General features: G+C 38.3%; 1 protein-coding gene across 1 annotated transcript; it reads right to left on the bottom strand.

Annotated features, from left to right (window-relative positions):
* Positions 1–1,548: 1,548 nt before the first annotated feature.
* On the bottom strand, positions 1,549–14,250 carry LOC109468250. The gene is made up of 13 exons (XM_019766507.1): positions 13,173–14,250; positions 9,600–9,710; positions 9,401–9,511; positions 9,137–9,247; positions 8,872–8,982; positions 8,671–8,781; positions 8,403–8,591; positions 8,202–8,312; positions 7,931–8,041; positions 7,660–7,770; positions 4,207–4,377; positions 3,089–3,273; positions 1,549–2,242 (listed from the first exon to the last, which is right to left on the bottom strand). The coding sequence occupies exons 1-13, from the start codon at positions 14,248–14,250 to the stop codon at positions 2,135–2,137; spliced, it is 2,619 nt and encodes an 872-aa protein (XP_019622066.1). The 3' UTR covers positions 1,549–2,134.
* Positions 14,251–15,127: the final 877 nt, after the last annotated feature.

Genomic DNA, 15,127 nt, shown 5'->3' with positions numbered 1-15,127 from the left:
TTAATATTCTTACTTTGATAGAATAGAATGTGTGTATCGAAAGTTAGTAGCAAAAGTGTCATTTTGAGAGGCAAAATTCAAATAGCTTTACCTACATCCTGTGACACATTTGATGACCTAAAAATGTCGATTATGGATCATGATTATGATTTTGACATTTTGGTTTGTATATTTCTGTTAAGCCATTTATATATGTTTTGGTAACTTTTTAGTTATACTGATTTTCAGTTATACTGATCTCGGTTAGCTTTTCTCAATTATGATTTAATCTTATACAATCTGCTTTATATTAATGTGTCCCTGTGCCCTGTTGGAAATCGACAATTCATTGTTGAAGAGGCCACCCAGGTGTTTATAAGATGAAATAAGTAAATGTCATCGAGTTTTTCTACGAAATGAAATTTAAAAAAAAAACGGTTGGTTGTCCGCCCCAAACAGTACGATTTTATCAAGGGACGAACCCTGAATACAAACTACCGTTAGCATTATTGAGTTTCCTGTATTACTTTCTAAGTTAAGTTTCAAACTAATATGTCATCAATAAAAAAAAAACAACAACATTAAAATGGTTGCCATCTCAACCCTCAAACCACTGTAGCTTTTTACAACGAATCTTACCGTATGGGGTCAAAGCTTGACCCTATTATGTTTTGCACAAATATGGCTATAATTTTTGTGACACTATTTTTCATTTAGGTATTAGGGACAATTTGACATAATTAGGTGCTAATAATTTCTGCTCATTATCTTAATTTGGGCACCTATGATTTATGGACTTTGACCCCAAGCCCATCGGTAACTAGGTTAAGGGTAATGATTTTGTAAAGTTTTCTGAGTCAACATGTTGAAGATATGGCAGCAGAAAACTCAAGCAAACATACTACCGCGAAAAAAAATGACCACAACAAAAGACTCAGATATGCTAAAACACCGGCTAAAAAGGTTAGGGACGGTTTTGACCACACTTGACAACACAAAAACTTTCTAGGATAATTCAATCAACAGTATTCCAGTCTCCGTAAAAACGTATAAGAAGTTATACGGCATATATACAAACTCATTTCGTTTTCGACAAGAAAAGTCAAAATGGCACATGTTTATATACACCTGGGGTTAGTTTTGACCCCAACGGTGGTTTGAGGGTTACCATTTACTTGGCCACTGCTACACCTATGAGAACATAATTATAGCTTATAAGTTTAATCATTTTTACTATTGCGAATAATCTACTCTTGAAACTCGTCTTTTTCGTTACATTTTGGCATTCTACAACATTGATATCATTTTCCATTATTTTTTTTTGCAAATTACGATATAGATTTGTTAATTTTGCAACTGTTTTCTACGACTTACAGAAAGGTTGAAAACTTTTTTTTTGGAAACGGCCGAAAATCCATGCCTGCGCGGATGTCATCCATATAATATAGATAACATTGCCTTATTGCCAAAAGAAAAAAAACTTTTACAAAGAAAGACCTTTTAGTAGTATATACAGAGGTCTAAAAAAGTCTATAATTCTATATTTGATATATAAGGGTTTTTCTGTTTTCATTTTTGTTTTGTTTTACTGGAATGCAAGATAAATTTAGCATATTTTGTAATTTGTAAATCGCCACTGTTGATTTAATGCATATATGCAAGTGTAGATCCAAGTTCTCTTCCCTTTTGTTGTTGTGTTTGACGTCTAGAAAATGATTTTGCAAGGTACCGTCAACAGATATTTACATCAGATTCATTTCATGTTCAGACAATGGTTACTCACCTTAGATTACCTGAATTACTTGTTACATATTTGCACATTTCAATTCATGAAACAAACAGGTACAGAATTCCAAAACACTTAACCATTTACCTCTACTCCATTGTGAAAACAAGGCATGTATAAAATTTGGTATAAGAACCTCGTATAATATAATAACCGAGGACTTAGCGAAGAAGGCAATGATGGACAGTTTGGTGCTAGGTGATTGTATTACTGTCCATTAATTTTGAATGGGAACAATTTAGCGTGGCCTTGTCTTCCGACGGTTTTGCTGTCTTAGCAGCGTGGCTTCCATTACTAGTTTATTAATTCTTTCTTGTTCTAATTTAATGTCGTTGCTCGTTTTCATGTCAGGAGCAAGCAGTCCAGTTGTTATTCTTTTAGACTCTTGCAGATGTAGGGAAAGTTGCCCTGATTACAATTATAGTCGTTCCATTGCCCTTTTTTCCTGCGCTTGCCCCAGAAAGAGTTTTTGCCGGTCTGTAAGATAAAAGAAGTAACGCTGTAAGGACGAAGTCAGTAAATTTTATGTATGACATTCTCCACTGGCTCAAAACAAGGTGGGCGGGAAAAATTTTTACAATTTTAAATTTCGACATCAAAGACCTGTTAAGCAACAAAAATACCTATATTAAGCTACGTTTAATGCCAAATAGTGCCAACTATTATAACATATATTGTCAGTAAAAAAGAGTCTTTTTAATCATTGTACAAAATTATGGTTCTATGGTGCATGGGGGGGGGGGGCTTTTGAGGCGCAACCGCTGTAACACAACAACCACTGATGGAAGGGCCACCAAATTTGCAGAGAATAATGCAGTAATGACCTTAAATCATAACAACAAACTTATAGTCGTTATGATGTCATTCACATAACGACATAATTGTGTCATTTATGTGATTTTGAGGCTAACACCGACGGAAATAGTTTGTTCCGTAAAACTCAGAGGAATAACGCTAAACTTCAACAGATAGTGTTAAGGATTTAATATCAAGGCTACAGCCAAAAAAGCTTTTTAATAAACTGTTCTTTCTGCGCATCAATTGGCTCCTCCATAATGAAAATGCCTAAGAGCCGCTCTATAGGACAAAAGAGTAGATCACTCCGCACAGTCTTGCCTAATTTCAGTTAACTTGGGCAAAGGGAACACAACAAAAAGAGCCATACTTTTCAAAAGACCCAAATTCTGACTGAGAAGCAGTGAAATAAGGATTTTGTTGCATCGCAGCAACATGCACTGAATTATTGCTTCATATGGATGAGCCTATTATTGTACAAAAATAGGTCGAACCTACGGAATACAAGTAAGAAACAGTATCACATACCTTAAAGTACACTCCAGCGCACCCTTCTCCCTTGCGTTTAGAGTAATGTTTATTGTTGTTGGGCTCACCAGGCACCCAGTTTTTGTAGACAACGCTCGATCCATCCGACCACGTCAGAATCTTTCTGCGTTTATGTTTGACCTGGAGACCAATCCAGACCATGGGGAATTTTCCTTTGCAGGGTGCTGCATATCATTAAGAAAAAAATAATTGGGATGATGGTTAGCCATACAGTTTCTATCCATCCTTACAGATCCTGAGACCTCCTGACTTGTTGTTGGTTATTCAAATTCATACTGGCCCATCCTAACTTGTTCCTATCTATCCTTACCCATCCTGATACATCCTGATCTGTTCCTGGACATTCTCACCCATCCTAGCTCATCCTAACTTGTTCCTGTCTATCTTTACCCATTCTGATACATCCTAATGTTTTTCTGGCCATTCTCACCCATCCTGGCTCATTCTAACTTGTTCCTATCTATCCTTACCCATCCCGATACATCCGAACTTGTTCCTGGTCATTCTTACCCATCCTGGCCAGTCCTTACTTGTTCCTAACTATCCTTACCCATCCTGATACATCCTAACTTGTTCCTAAATATCCTTACCCATCCTGATATATCCTAATTACCTGATGTCCATTTCTACCTATCTTGGTCTATCATTGCTTGTTCCCATTCGTCCATACCTCTATGTTGATGCTGTTGGAAAACTAATAAAACGTCTATGCAAAACAAATAATTATACAAATTTGTAAAAAGTTGTACTGATGCTAAAGGTCACAACCTAAAGCCACAGCGAGTACATTTTGAGAGAATGTCTTAGGTAGATCACAATTCCCATGAGAAAAAAATAACAAGACGGGCCAAAAGTAATTTTAAGATAGAGACCTTAAACGTTGAAACAAGAATCAAAGCGACAAAAATGCCGCCCAGACTGCCATCAGTGACTAGGACAAATCTACGTTCTTGGACACGTAGAGGCTGTGTACTGCCAAGCTTGTCTCTTACCCCAACCCATTCAGGGATAGGACTACTAAATAGGTATGGTTTTTAATGCAATAGAACTACTCGGGTTGATAAATAGGTATGGTTTAACTGACACTGATTACCCACCATTAGTGATGAGACTGCTGATATATTGGTTCTCACTGGCACTGTTGATAGAAGCCAGGTTTGCACCTTGGTTCTTGCAGTTCGAGTTGGCGTTAGACCAGCTGACCATGTCTGTCATCAGTTTGAAGCAGTGTTTGCCATGTTCACTCCACCCACTTTTGCATTTTTTAGCTGCAACAAATGATACTTCAATTTGATATAAGGCCTCAACAGATATGATTATAACAACTTCCAACATTAAACATTGAAAACCACCCTTGTGGTACCATGTTAGCTCTGGGTATATAAATGACATGAACACAAAATGTTATCAAAGCCTTCTTAATGTTGTCTTGTCACCTGGTAAATAATACAGGAATAAAATGTTATAGATTTTAAAGAATGGATGAATTAATTAATTAATAAATTATGATTATTATTAAACACATATACCAACTGGGTCATAACAAACAAATCATAACAAATCATAACAAATCATAACAAATCATAACAAATCATAACAAATCATAACAAATCATACAAGTCATAACAAACAAATTGTATATACATAACGTTACATACATTTATATAATTATCATGTAAAACTTGCTTCTTAGTAGGTAAAATGTAATTACAGATAAATTTTATAATCAAAGTTTTGTCTGTATTTTCGTTGGAAATCATATAAATTTGTCTGTACTGCTTAGATGTATGAAGTAGGGGAACATATTGCTCATGTACAATTTACATTCTATAACATAATGTTGCTCATTCTTAATCAATTAATATCTACAAGTAAAGTTATTGTTATACCGCTGGGGCATATATATTGAATGATGTAAACCAAATTAGTATCTGCATTATTTTGGGATATAATGGAAGAATTCTAAATTGTTTTATACTACCACCTTGCTGACAGTTCCGTCCAGTCTATCCAGGCAAGCAGGTGCATTTGTATCCACCATCGTTGTTCTCACACCGCCCATAGCGACACGGGTGCCTGAAGCATTCGTTAACATCTATGTGATATAAAAAGAAATGTTACTTAAATATTGGCCTCTTAACTGCAACACCAAATATACGGAAAGTCAAACAAATGAAACAAGAGCCATCAATAAAATATTTTATTAATTGGTCCAAATTCATTGCGTAAAAAGTATTTCAAACTAATATGATGACCAAAACTACGTTCTTCTGAGAAGCATGTAAAGCAAACATTAATAACCTGTAATTCAGTAGGTCACAGTAATTATGTATTGTTTGTTTTTCAAAAGAACGTTTTTACAAGCCGTGGTGTCAGGTTTTAAACTGGCTGCCATGTTTTCCAGGACTTTAATTTATTATTTGACTGGCTTCATAAATCGTACCTTGCTGACAATTCTTCCCAGTCCATCCGCGGGTACAGTCGCAATTAAATCCACCATTTGTGTTGATACAGACTCCATGTTTGCAGGGTTTGCTGGTACATTCGTTTATGTCTGTGGCACAACAGCGAAAACGTTTCAGTATTTGGAAAAGTATTGCTGTGACTTTTGGGAATCTTGGATTCAGAATTTATCCAAAATCAAGTTTCCATTTGGCAAATCATAGAACAAAAATAACTTACCTTGCTGACAGTTCTGCCCAGTCCATCCAGGTGAGCAGGTACATTTGTACCCGCTATCTTTGTTCGCACAGCGGCCATGCTGACATGGTTTCCTGGCGCACTGATCCCGATGTATTTCTGACATGGAAAATTACATTTTAAGGCAGTAATATTAATTGCAATATCATCTCTACAACCTCCAGGTAAAATAGTTAACAAGAAATCCCCACTAAATAAAATATTGTACTAAAAACTTATTGCAATCAAAGTAATCCAATGCTTTCCTTATTCTATACACACAGACAAGATCTCACTTTGTCCACAGTTTAGTCCAGTCCATCCAGGTGAACAGTTACATTTGAATCCGCGATCTTTGTTTACACAGCGTCCATGCAGGCAAGGGTTTTTTGTGCACTCGTCAATATCTATGAAGTAGAAAGAACACAAGATTACCCACCTATATACAGCTCATGTAAAAAGAAAACGAGAAATATCCATTCATCTTTTTCTTGTATTTTTCTTGTTTTACTTCGAGCTTTTTGTTGTTTATTCGTAATGTGTATTTAACCCTCAACAGAACACCTTCCCGGACTGATTAATCTGTACACCTGGGGTCCGCGCGGACCCCAGAACAGTTTTTTGCTAATTTTCAGAAATTATCAACATGCTAAAAGCTCAATTGTTTTGCAAACTGATGTGAGAACCTCTGTGTCCACATTACATACAAAAATCATACATTTTGAACTTTTTCTATTTTTTGGTGAAGAAAAGAAGACAAGAAGAAATACCCGATTTTTAAACCCATTTCAGACTGAAGGGGCTTTTGAGGCCCAACTTTGATCTCAGATAGCGGCTAAACGGCTTGCGCTAGAAGTATCCAATTTGGAGACCTGTCCTAAAATGTCCCAGGAAAAAAGTTCATATTAATTTAATACTAGTAAGTTGATGTTTTTTTGTGTTGCCATGGCAACGGGTTTCTAGCAGGCAGTTGTTTTTAAAAATAGAAGTAATTTTGGTTTAAACATAAAATTTTATGAGTTTTATATTAAATTACACTTCTTTTCCAACATTAATAACATATTACATAATTATATATAAGTTAAATCATTTAATATGAATAGAATATGCTAATTTGATAACGTCATTGGTCAAAAATCCAATATGGCGGACTATATTATTAGCCCTGACGTCATATGACGTCATAACTACATCAAAGTTATTAAAATTTAATTCTTTTACTACGCCATTCTCTGAAAACTTGTTAGACATACGATGAGTGCATAAAAACATATAAAAACGGAAATAAGGTAATGTATAAGAACGCCAGTGTATCCATTATTATCGAAAGCCGGCTGGGGTCCGCGCGGACCCCAAAAGAAAATCAGATATAATTCTTTTTATAAATGGTAGAAACGGAGTTTTCTGCACTGTATTGAGAGACAACTTTGTGGGTGACAATTACCTAAAATTTCAGGAAAAAATCTTTAGAAACAAAAAGATACTACAGAATATATAGTGTTGGGGTCCGCGGACCCCATGTACTGTTTAGGGTTAAATGACTTTAAAATCGACGGTCGTGATTTTCAAGTCTATGGAATTATGTTTAAAACTCTTGCCCTATCCTGCGAAGCCCAAATACATCTGTAGATTGCACACACAGTACCGTCCATATAGTGCACTGTATAAAAAAATAAGATTTGGTGGTATTTTATGCAACAATTACACCGCAGGGAAACACAACGATTGCGGCAGCAACTAGGCCACTGTGGGGTAAAAAATTAAGCTATATGACCTTTTTTAGATATGAAAGTATTGACAAATATTGTGTAAAAATACGAACGGGACAGGTGTTAAAATATAGTGCAAGAAACTAACTTATGAAAACTAACCTTGTCCACAGTTTTGTCCAGTCCATCCAGGTGAGCAGGTACAGCTGTATCCGCCATCTTTGTTTACACAGCGTCCATGTTGGCAAGGTTTGCTGATACACTCGTCAATATCTGTGTGGTATGAAGACAATGTCAAGTAAGTCTTGAAGACAGAAGCTGTAGCTGTAGTTACAAAAATGAAGTAATTCATTCCCTAGCTCATCCTATCGTTCTTGCTTCATTATAATGGTCATAAATATACGTCTGTAGTTTCCAACAAAAGATACATCACCTTGTCCACAGTTCTGGCCAGTCCATCCAGGTGAGCAGGCACAGCTGTACCCGCCATCTTTGTTCACACAGCGTCCATGCTGGCAAGGTTTGCTGATACACTCATCAATATCTGGGTGGTATAAAGACAAAGTAAAGTAAGTCATGGAGACAAAAGTTGTAGCCATAATTAAAAGAAAAAAGGGATTTAGTCCTTAGCTTATCCTATCGTTCTTGCTTTATCATAATGGTCTTAAATATACGTCTGTAGTTTTTAACTAAAAGGACATCACCTTGTCCACAGTTCTGGCCAGTCCATCCAGGTGAGCAGGTACAGCTATACCCGCCATCTTTGTTTACACAGCGTCCATGCTGGCAGGTTTTGCTGATACACTCGTCAATATCTGTGTGGTATGAAAAGAAAAGTTACCTAACCACAACTGTAGCGTCAAAAAATATTAAAAGCTGATACACAATGAATAGAAAAGGCCAACCTCGCTGGCAGTCCTGCCCAGTCCATCCAGGTGAGCAGGTACAGCTGTACCCGCCATCTTTGTTTACACAGCGTCCATTTTGGCATGGTTTGCTGATACACTCGTCAATATCTGGGTGGTATAAAGACGAAGTAAAGTAAGTCTTAAAGACAAAAGTTGTAGCTGTAGATACAAAAAAGGGATTTATTCCTTAGCCTATACGATCGTTCGTGCTTCATTATAATGGTCATAAATATACGTCTGTAGTTTCCAACTAAAAATACATCACCTTGTCCACAGTTTTGTCCAGTCCATCCGGATGAGCAGGTACAGTAGTATCCGCCATCTTTGTTCACACAGCGGCCATGTTTGCAAGGTTTGCTGATACACTCGTCAATACCTGCGAGGTATGAAGACAAAAGTTACTTAACCTCAGATGTTAATTCAAAAATATCAAAAGATGATAAAACGATGAATAGAGAAGGCCAACCTAGCTGGCAGTTCTGCCCAGTCCATCCAGGTGAGCAGGTACAGCTGTACCCGCCATCTTTGTTCACACAGCGTCCATTTTGGCATGGTTTGCTGATACACTCGTCAATATCTGTGTGGTACAAAGACAAAGTAAAGCCATGAAGACAAAGGTTTTAGCCGTAGTTAAAAAATAAAGGGCTTGATTCGTTAGTTTATCCTATCGTTCTTGCTTCATTATACTGGTCATAAATACACGTCTGTAGTTTCCAACTAAAAAAAATCACCTTGTCCACAGTTTTGTCCAGTCCATCCAGATGAGCAGGTACAGCTGTATCCGCCATCTTTGTTCACACAGCGTCCATGCTGGCAAGGTTTGTTGATACACTCATCAATATCTGGGTGGTTTGAAAACAAAAGTTACCTTAACCCAGCTGTACCTTCAAAAAACATTACAAAAATTAAGTAATTCATTCCTTTGCTTACCCTATTTCATTGCTTCATTATCATAGTCATAAATATTTGTAGCTTCCCGCTAAAAAAGACATCACCTTGTCCACAGTTCTGCCCAGTCCACCCAGGTGAACAGATACACTTGTATCCGCCATCTTTGTTCACACAGCGTCCATGCTGGCAGGTTTTGCTGATACACTCGTCAATATCTGTGTGGTATAAAGAAAAAAGTTACTCAACCCCACCGTAGCTTCAAAAATATCAAAAGCTGATAAAACAATACATAGAAAAGCCAACCTAGCTGGCAGTCCTGCCCAGTCCATCCAGGTGAGCAGGTACAGTTGTACCCGCCATCTTTGTTCTCACAGGTTCCATGCTGGCATGGTTTTTTGGCGCACTCATTCAGATCTGTGTCATAACAAAAATTTCGAAAGCAATTGAAACAGTTTATTACCTTAACCCTTGTCCTGCGGAGCCCATATATATATGGGTTGCACATACAGTACCATCTATATAGTGCCCTGTATATGTACGATTTGGGGGTGTTTCTCGTGCAACGCATCACACCGCAGCGAAACGCAACGAATGCGGAAGTAACTACGCCACCGCGGGCCAAAAAAACTCAAGGGTCTGTGACCTGATTAAGACATGAAATTATTTGAAAATATTATGTAAAAATTGCCAGCAGGACAAGGGTTAAGTTTATAACAAAACAGAGATATTATTTTTCGTGCGAGGAATATTTATCTTGTATTTTCTGTGTGCCAGCACAACTTAGAAAGGCCTAGAGGAACTGTAATACTCCAAAAGTACTCAAGCAACTAGATATGGTTTTGGAAACGGTCAGACATTTCAGGTAGCATCCACTAGCTTTCGTCAGTGACTGAGAAGAGGAGCATTGTAGGGTTATAATCTTAAGCTATTTATTGCTATGCAAGTAAGTGACGACATTTTTTAGAAGTCCAGAAGAAAATAAAAGTTAGACAAGTCAAGACAAGATGATGTAAATTAGTCAATAAGCTCCTGTAGTGCAGAACAGGACCTTAATTTAAGTTGTATGTTCTGTCCTTGGGGCTAAGAGCCCGACATTTGATATCTTATTACTTTGATTTCTTTTTAAAATTCATTTATTTTTTCTTGAGTTATTGCTTCAATTCTGCCAATGTCTGTACTGCAGTTAAAGTTCTGTTAACCTATGTTTTTAACATATCATTTCTAATCAGCGTTTTTTATCAATCACTTTTGTTATTCATTTTTACTATTTGTTTTGTTACCATTATCATATTGATAATATTGATCAAATTTATTAATTACCTATTGTTATTTATTATTACCATTTGATTTGTTAGCATTATTTCAGTTCTTAATTAATTTTGTCGGGGAAGATCTCAGACAACCCACTATGGCTTCATATCTTTCCCCAGCATTTTATTTTATTGTCAGTAATATGTTCATTTTATTGATGTAAAATATATGAGAACCAATAACCAATAAACAAACAAACAAACAAGAGTGCCAAGGTCAACTGCCGGAGATCTATCCGTAGCCCCCTCCCTGTTGAGGGTGGGGTTGTACATTCTTTCATATATTGCCTATTTAACACCGGGTCCCCGTTCCCACCAGCGTGTTTCGCGGGGTAAGATATCCGTGGACTGGAGTTTGACCCTGGTTGTGTTGTAGGTGGTGGAAAATGGCTGAGGAGTAGCCGTTAGCACTAGGTCTGAACAGGAGCTGGGTTGACCCAGTGTTGACGTCACACTTTCAAGAATTCACGTGACAAACCTCACTGGGTCAGTCTACTGAGGAAGACCAGAGTGACTGGTCAAAAGCACTAGGTGAGACAACTTTTTGTGTTTGATCTTAAGTTTTAACTCTAAACAATAATCAAACCACCATAGAAAAAAGTCATTAAATTGTGCTTCAAGGATCGGATAAGAGATGTCATTTGATAAATTAGTTTGGTATGTAAGGAAAGATAGGCCATATGCTAACAATGACAATAACAGTACTACTTACATGGGGTTGAGAGAAAATCGGTGATCACTGGAAAAGTCTCAGCATTCAGACTGATGTTTAAAAATGGCCATTCTGTTGATCCAACTCCTGATAGAGGGTAAGCGTCATTTTTCGAGATGTTTTTCTTTAAGTGTGAATCATGCACCACCTGCGAAAGAGAGGGAAAAAGATCCATTTTGAACTAAAAGCTTTCTTTATCTTGACATCACCTCGACAACATACTGATTTTGGCTAATTCGTTCAGTTATGTCTCATTTTTTGAAAACAACAACACATTAACAACAACACATTAACAAAAAAAAAACGTTATGCAGTTGAGTTTTGTTGACTTGAATACTCCTGTAATCGAATCCCTAATAGATCAGATTGTTGTTTCCCTAGAAAAGGCACGTTGGACTTATTCAATCTTCAACACATGAGAACCACTATTATAGTCTTACTCAATTCAACCTTGGTTTGATTTGTTTGTTTTTAGGTCAAAATGAATAATGATGAACCATGCGCGCATATGATTAACTGATAAAAGAGGGTTTTTTTTAGCTTAACATGAACTAAGTCTGCACCTTCGCATACACATAGTTTCTTAGAGTGCCCGTGTCGGAAACAAAAGGTCCCGAATTTTCATCCTGCCATGCCTCTGATCGTGTGTCCTTGGGAAAGGCACTTTACATGACTTTCCTTAGTATTGCCCAATTGTCCTCTTTGTTAGTGGTGGCAGAAAAAAAAATGTGTCGTCACTATTTGAATAAAAATAACATTTTTAAAATTCGTCCTTTTCACGATGGCCTTGCTTAAAGATAAAATTTGAATACCAAACAACCCAGGAAATAATTTGATGTTACCCAGAGTTCTACGCCTTAAGCTGGTTTATATATAAAAACAAAACAAACATTTTGTACCTGTCTTCCAGGAACAAGGTAAGTAGCCAGAATGGTGCCGGCAAGAACTAACGCAAACACCAAGAGTCCATAGCACGGTGCAGGTGTTGATGTCAACTTCTTCCACACATCCTTTACACGCTCTAACACAAAAATCACAAACGTACAAAAATGAGGTCGAGGTCAATTACAGGCAGCATTAGTAGTCTAGCGGGTTTGTATATATAGAATACAACACGGGGTATTCCGTATCGCCCGAGGAATCGGCCCGACCGCGGGTCGGACGGCCGCAGGCCGTAGGGCGATCCGACTCGCGGGAGGGCCGGGACCGAGGGCGATGCGGAATACACCGTGTTGTATTTTATTTATGTCATAACCACCCAAGAAAACATGCCTTTCAATGCAAGATGAGCCAAAAGTTGGTGCCACTAAACCCTAAAATGCAACAACATCAGTTCCAACGTTCGGATTCTGTATTCGAATTTTCGAAAGGGGCACAAGCGGGTAGGGCGAAACGCGTTCGAATCGTTTTATGGAAGCCATGGAAGCGTTCGATAACGGCTTACGGACCGGGCCGTACCGTAAAGTACGGCCCGGTCCGGAACCTGTTATCGAACGTTATCGCGGCCCGGGTATGATATTAAGTATGGTATCGTATAGTACTGCATCGGTTTACTCGTTTTTTTATGTGTTGTGGACATGCTATGGTTTTGATGTTGCTATGGTTTGATTTCGCGGGATAAAATGATGTTGTGATTGTGTTTTCATAATACGTTATCATTTATATTGGTGAATTTTGGTTGGAAATACGAGGGTCAAGTTCGACAATGGGCTTTTTAGTTTCCTGGTGAAATTAATAAATAAGGCCTGTGACAGAAATACATGTACATATTAGTGAAGGCCACATATACGTAAGAACTCGACTTAGGTTATATTATATCATTATATCATATATCACGCGTGTTTTTTGGCTTACCTTTTATCTTGTAAGCACAGCTCTCTCCATCGGGCTGTTTGTCATCTGACCTGTCGTAGTCATGGGAGCAAGGCTCCTCCTTGTGTCCCGTACTTTCTTCCTTAGACAATTTTCCCCCTTCTACATCCTCTGGTTTGTCGTATACGTAGTAGTGGGAAGCAGGATTTTTATTGTTCCCAGTACTTCCTTTCTCTTGATTCTTGTACCCTTCCACATCCTCTGGTTTCTCGTAGTGAGGTGAGGAGGCCTCTTCTTTCGCAGTGCTTCCTTCCTCTGGCACTTTATACCCTTCCACATCCTCTGGTTTGTCGTATACATAGTAGTGGGAGGAAGATTCTTTACTGTTCCCAGTGCTTCCTTTCTCTTGATTCTTGTACCCTTTCACATCCTCTGGTTTCTCGTAGTGGGGAGAGGAGGCCTCGTTTTTCCCAGTGCTTCCTTCGTCTGTCTCTTTATACCCTTTCACATCCTCTGGTTTGTCGTATACATAGTAGTGGGAGGAAGATTCTTTACTGTTCCCAGTGCTTCCTTTCTCTTGGTTCTTGTACCCTTTCACATCCTCTGGTTTCTCGTAGTGGGGAGAGGAGGCCTCGTCTTTCCCAGTGCTTCCTTCCTCTGGCTCTTTATACCCTTCCACATCCTCTGGTTTGTGGTATACGTAGTAGTGGGGAGACGACTCTTCACCGTTCCGGGTGCTTCCTTTCTCAGGCTCTTTGTACCCTTTCACAATCTCTGGTTTGTCGTACACGTAGTAGTGGGGAGACGAGATTTTGTCATTTCCAGTGCTTCCTTCATCAAGCTTTTTGAACCCTTTCACATCCTCTGGTTTATCGTATACGTAGAAGTGGGAAAAAGAAGGCTCATCTTGCCCAATATTTACTTCTGCAGGCCCTTTTTGATTGACTTTAAGGACTTTTCCCACCCCCTTTTTCTGTACTTTACGGGGATTCCTACCAGCTTTTGGAACCGGCGTATAAATGTTGGGTACCGCATGTCGACTACCTGAGCTCAGCTTCGTGGCTCCCTCGTCCTTTTTTGTGCCATCTTTTTCTAGAGATGGCTTTTTGTCTGTTTCCATATTCCCTAAAAATTGACAAATAAAAAGTCACATATTTAAAAATCTTGACATATCTCAACATATTGTAAGCACCCATGTCAATATGTGATCACATCGCCGTACTGACAACATAGCCCATATGATCTGAAAAACATTAGCCAGTGTGGTACATCAATACTGCTCGGAAGTCAGAATCAATCCTCTGTCCTATACGTAGAGGGTTTCAACCCAAGCACGTGCCTAATAAGTAGACAAGATTAATTAAGAATGCCTGGCAAAATGGCCGGCTATATCCCCTAACCAGTTCCATTCCTTTTTAGATTTCCACTGTTTGTTCAGCCTGCAAAGCTGGTGGAGACTTTTTAATCTCAATCGCACAGTTCTGGTAGAAAGAAACGTGTTTCTTGTCAGAATATTCTATTTCTGACCAAAATCAACATACAAGTGTTTGCCACGCGATAGCTTTATCTCCAAATTTCTGTCAACACCTTCCCGACATGCCCCGTCAATGCGCCACCTGACATGTCGTAAAAAGGACGGATCGTTAGTTTTAACTAAGGCCACACCAAGGAAATTTTATGGATGACGTCCACGCGCGCATTGATTTTGGCCTGTTCCTAGAAAAATAAACAAGAAATTCCACTTCCTGTTACTATGAACAAAGAGTCACGACAGTGCCACAAATCGTTAGCTTGACGTGAAACCCGTAACGCGAAATGGGTAAAGAGCACATGCTTTGTTTCTGCAGGCCTGCAAAAATGTGAAAGAAACAGGATAGGACGACAACTGCTGTTCCACCTGACTTATTGCTGTTAAGATGATGATTGCTTGTTAATCTGTGTCACCTCATTCAATTTGTGTCCAAACATATGCCGTCTCTTAGTATATTTCTAATCTA

The sequence above is a fragment of the Branchiostoma belcheri genome, unplaced genomic scaffold (genome assembly GCF_001625305.1).
Source record: "Branchiostoma belcheri isolate BF01 breed outbred unplaced genomic scaffold, Haploidv18h27 scaffold197, whole genome shotgun sequence".
NCBI classification, from domain to species: domain Eukaryota; kingdom Metazoa; phylum Chordata; class Leptocardii; order Amphioxiformes; family Branchiostomatidae; genus Branchiostoma; species Branchiostoma belcheri.
Note: the sequence above shows the minus strand (reverse complement) of the source record. Positions and strands in the feature narration are given on the sequence as shown.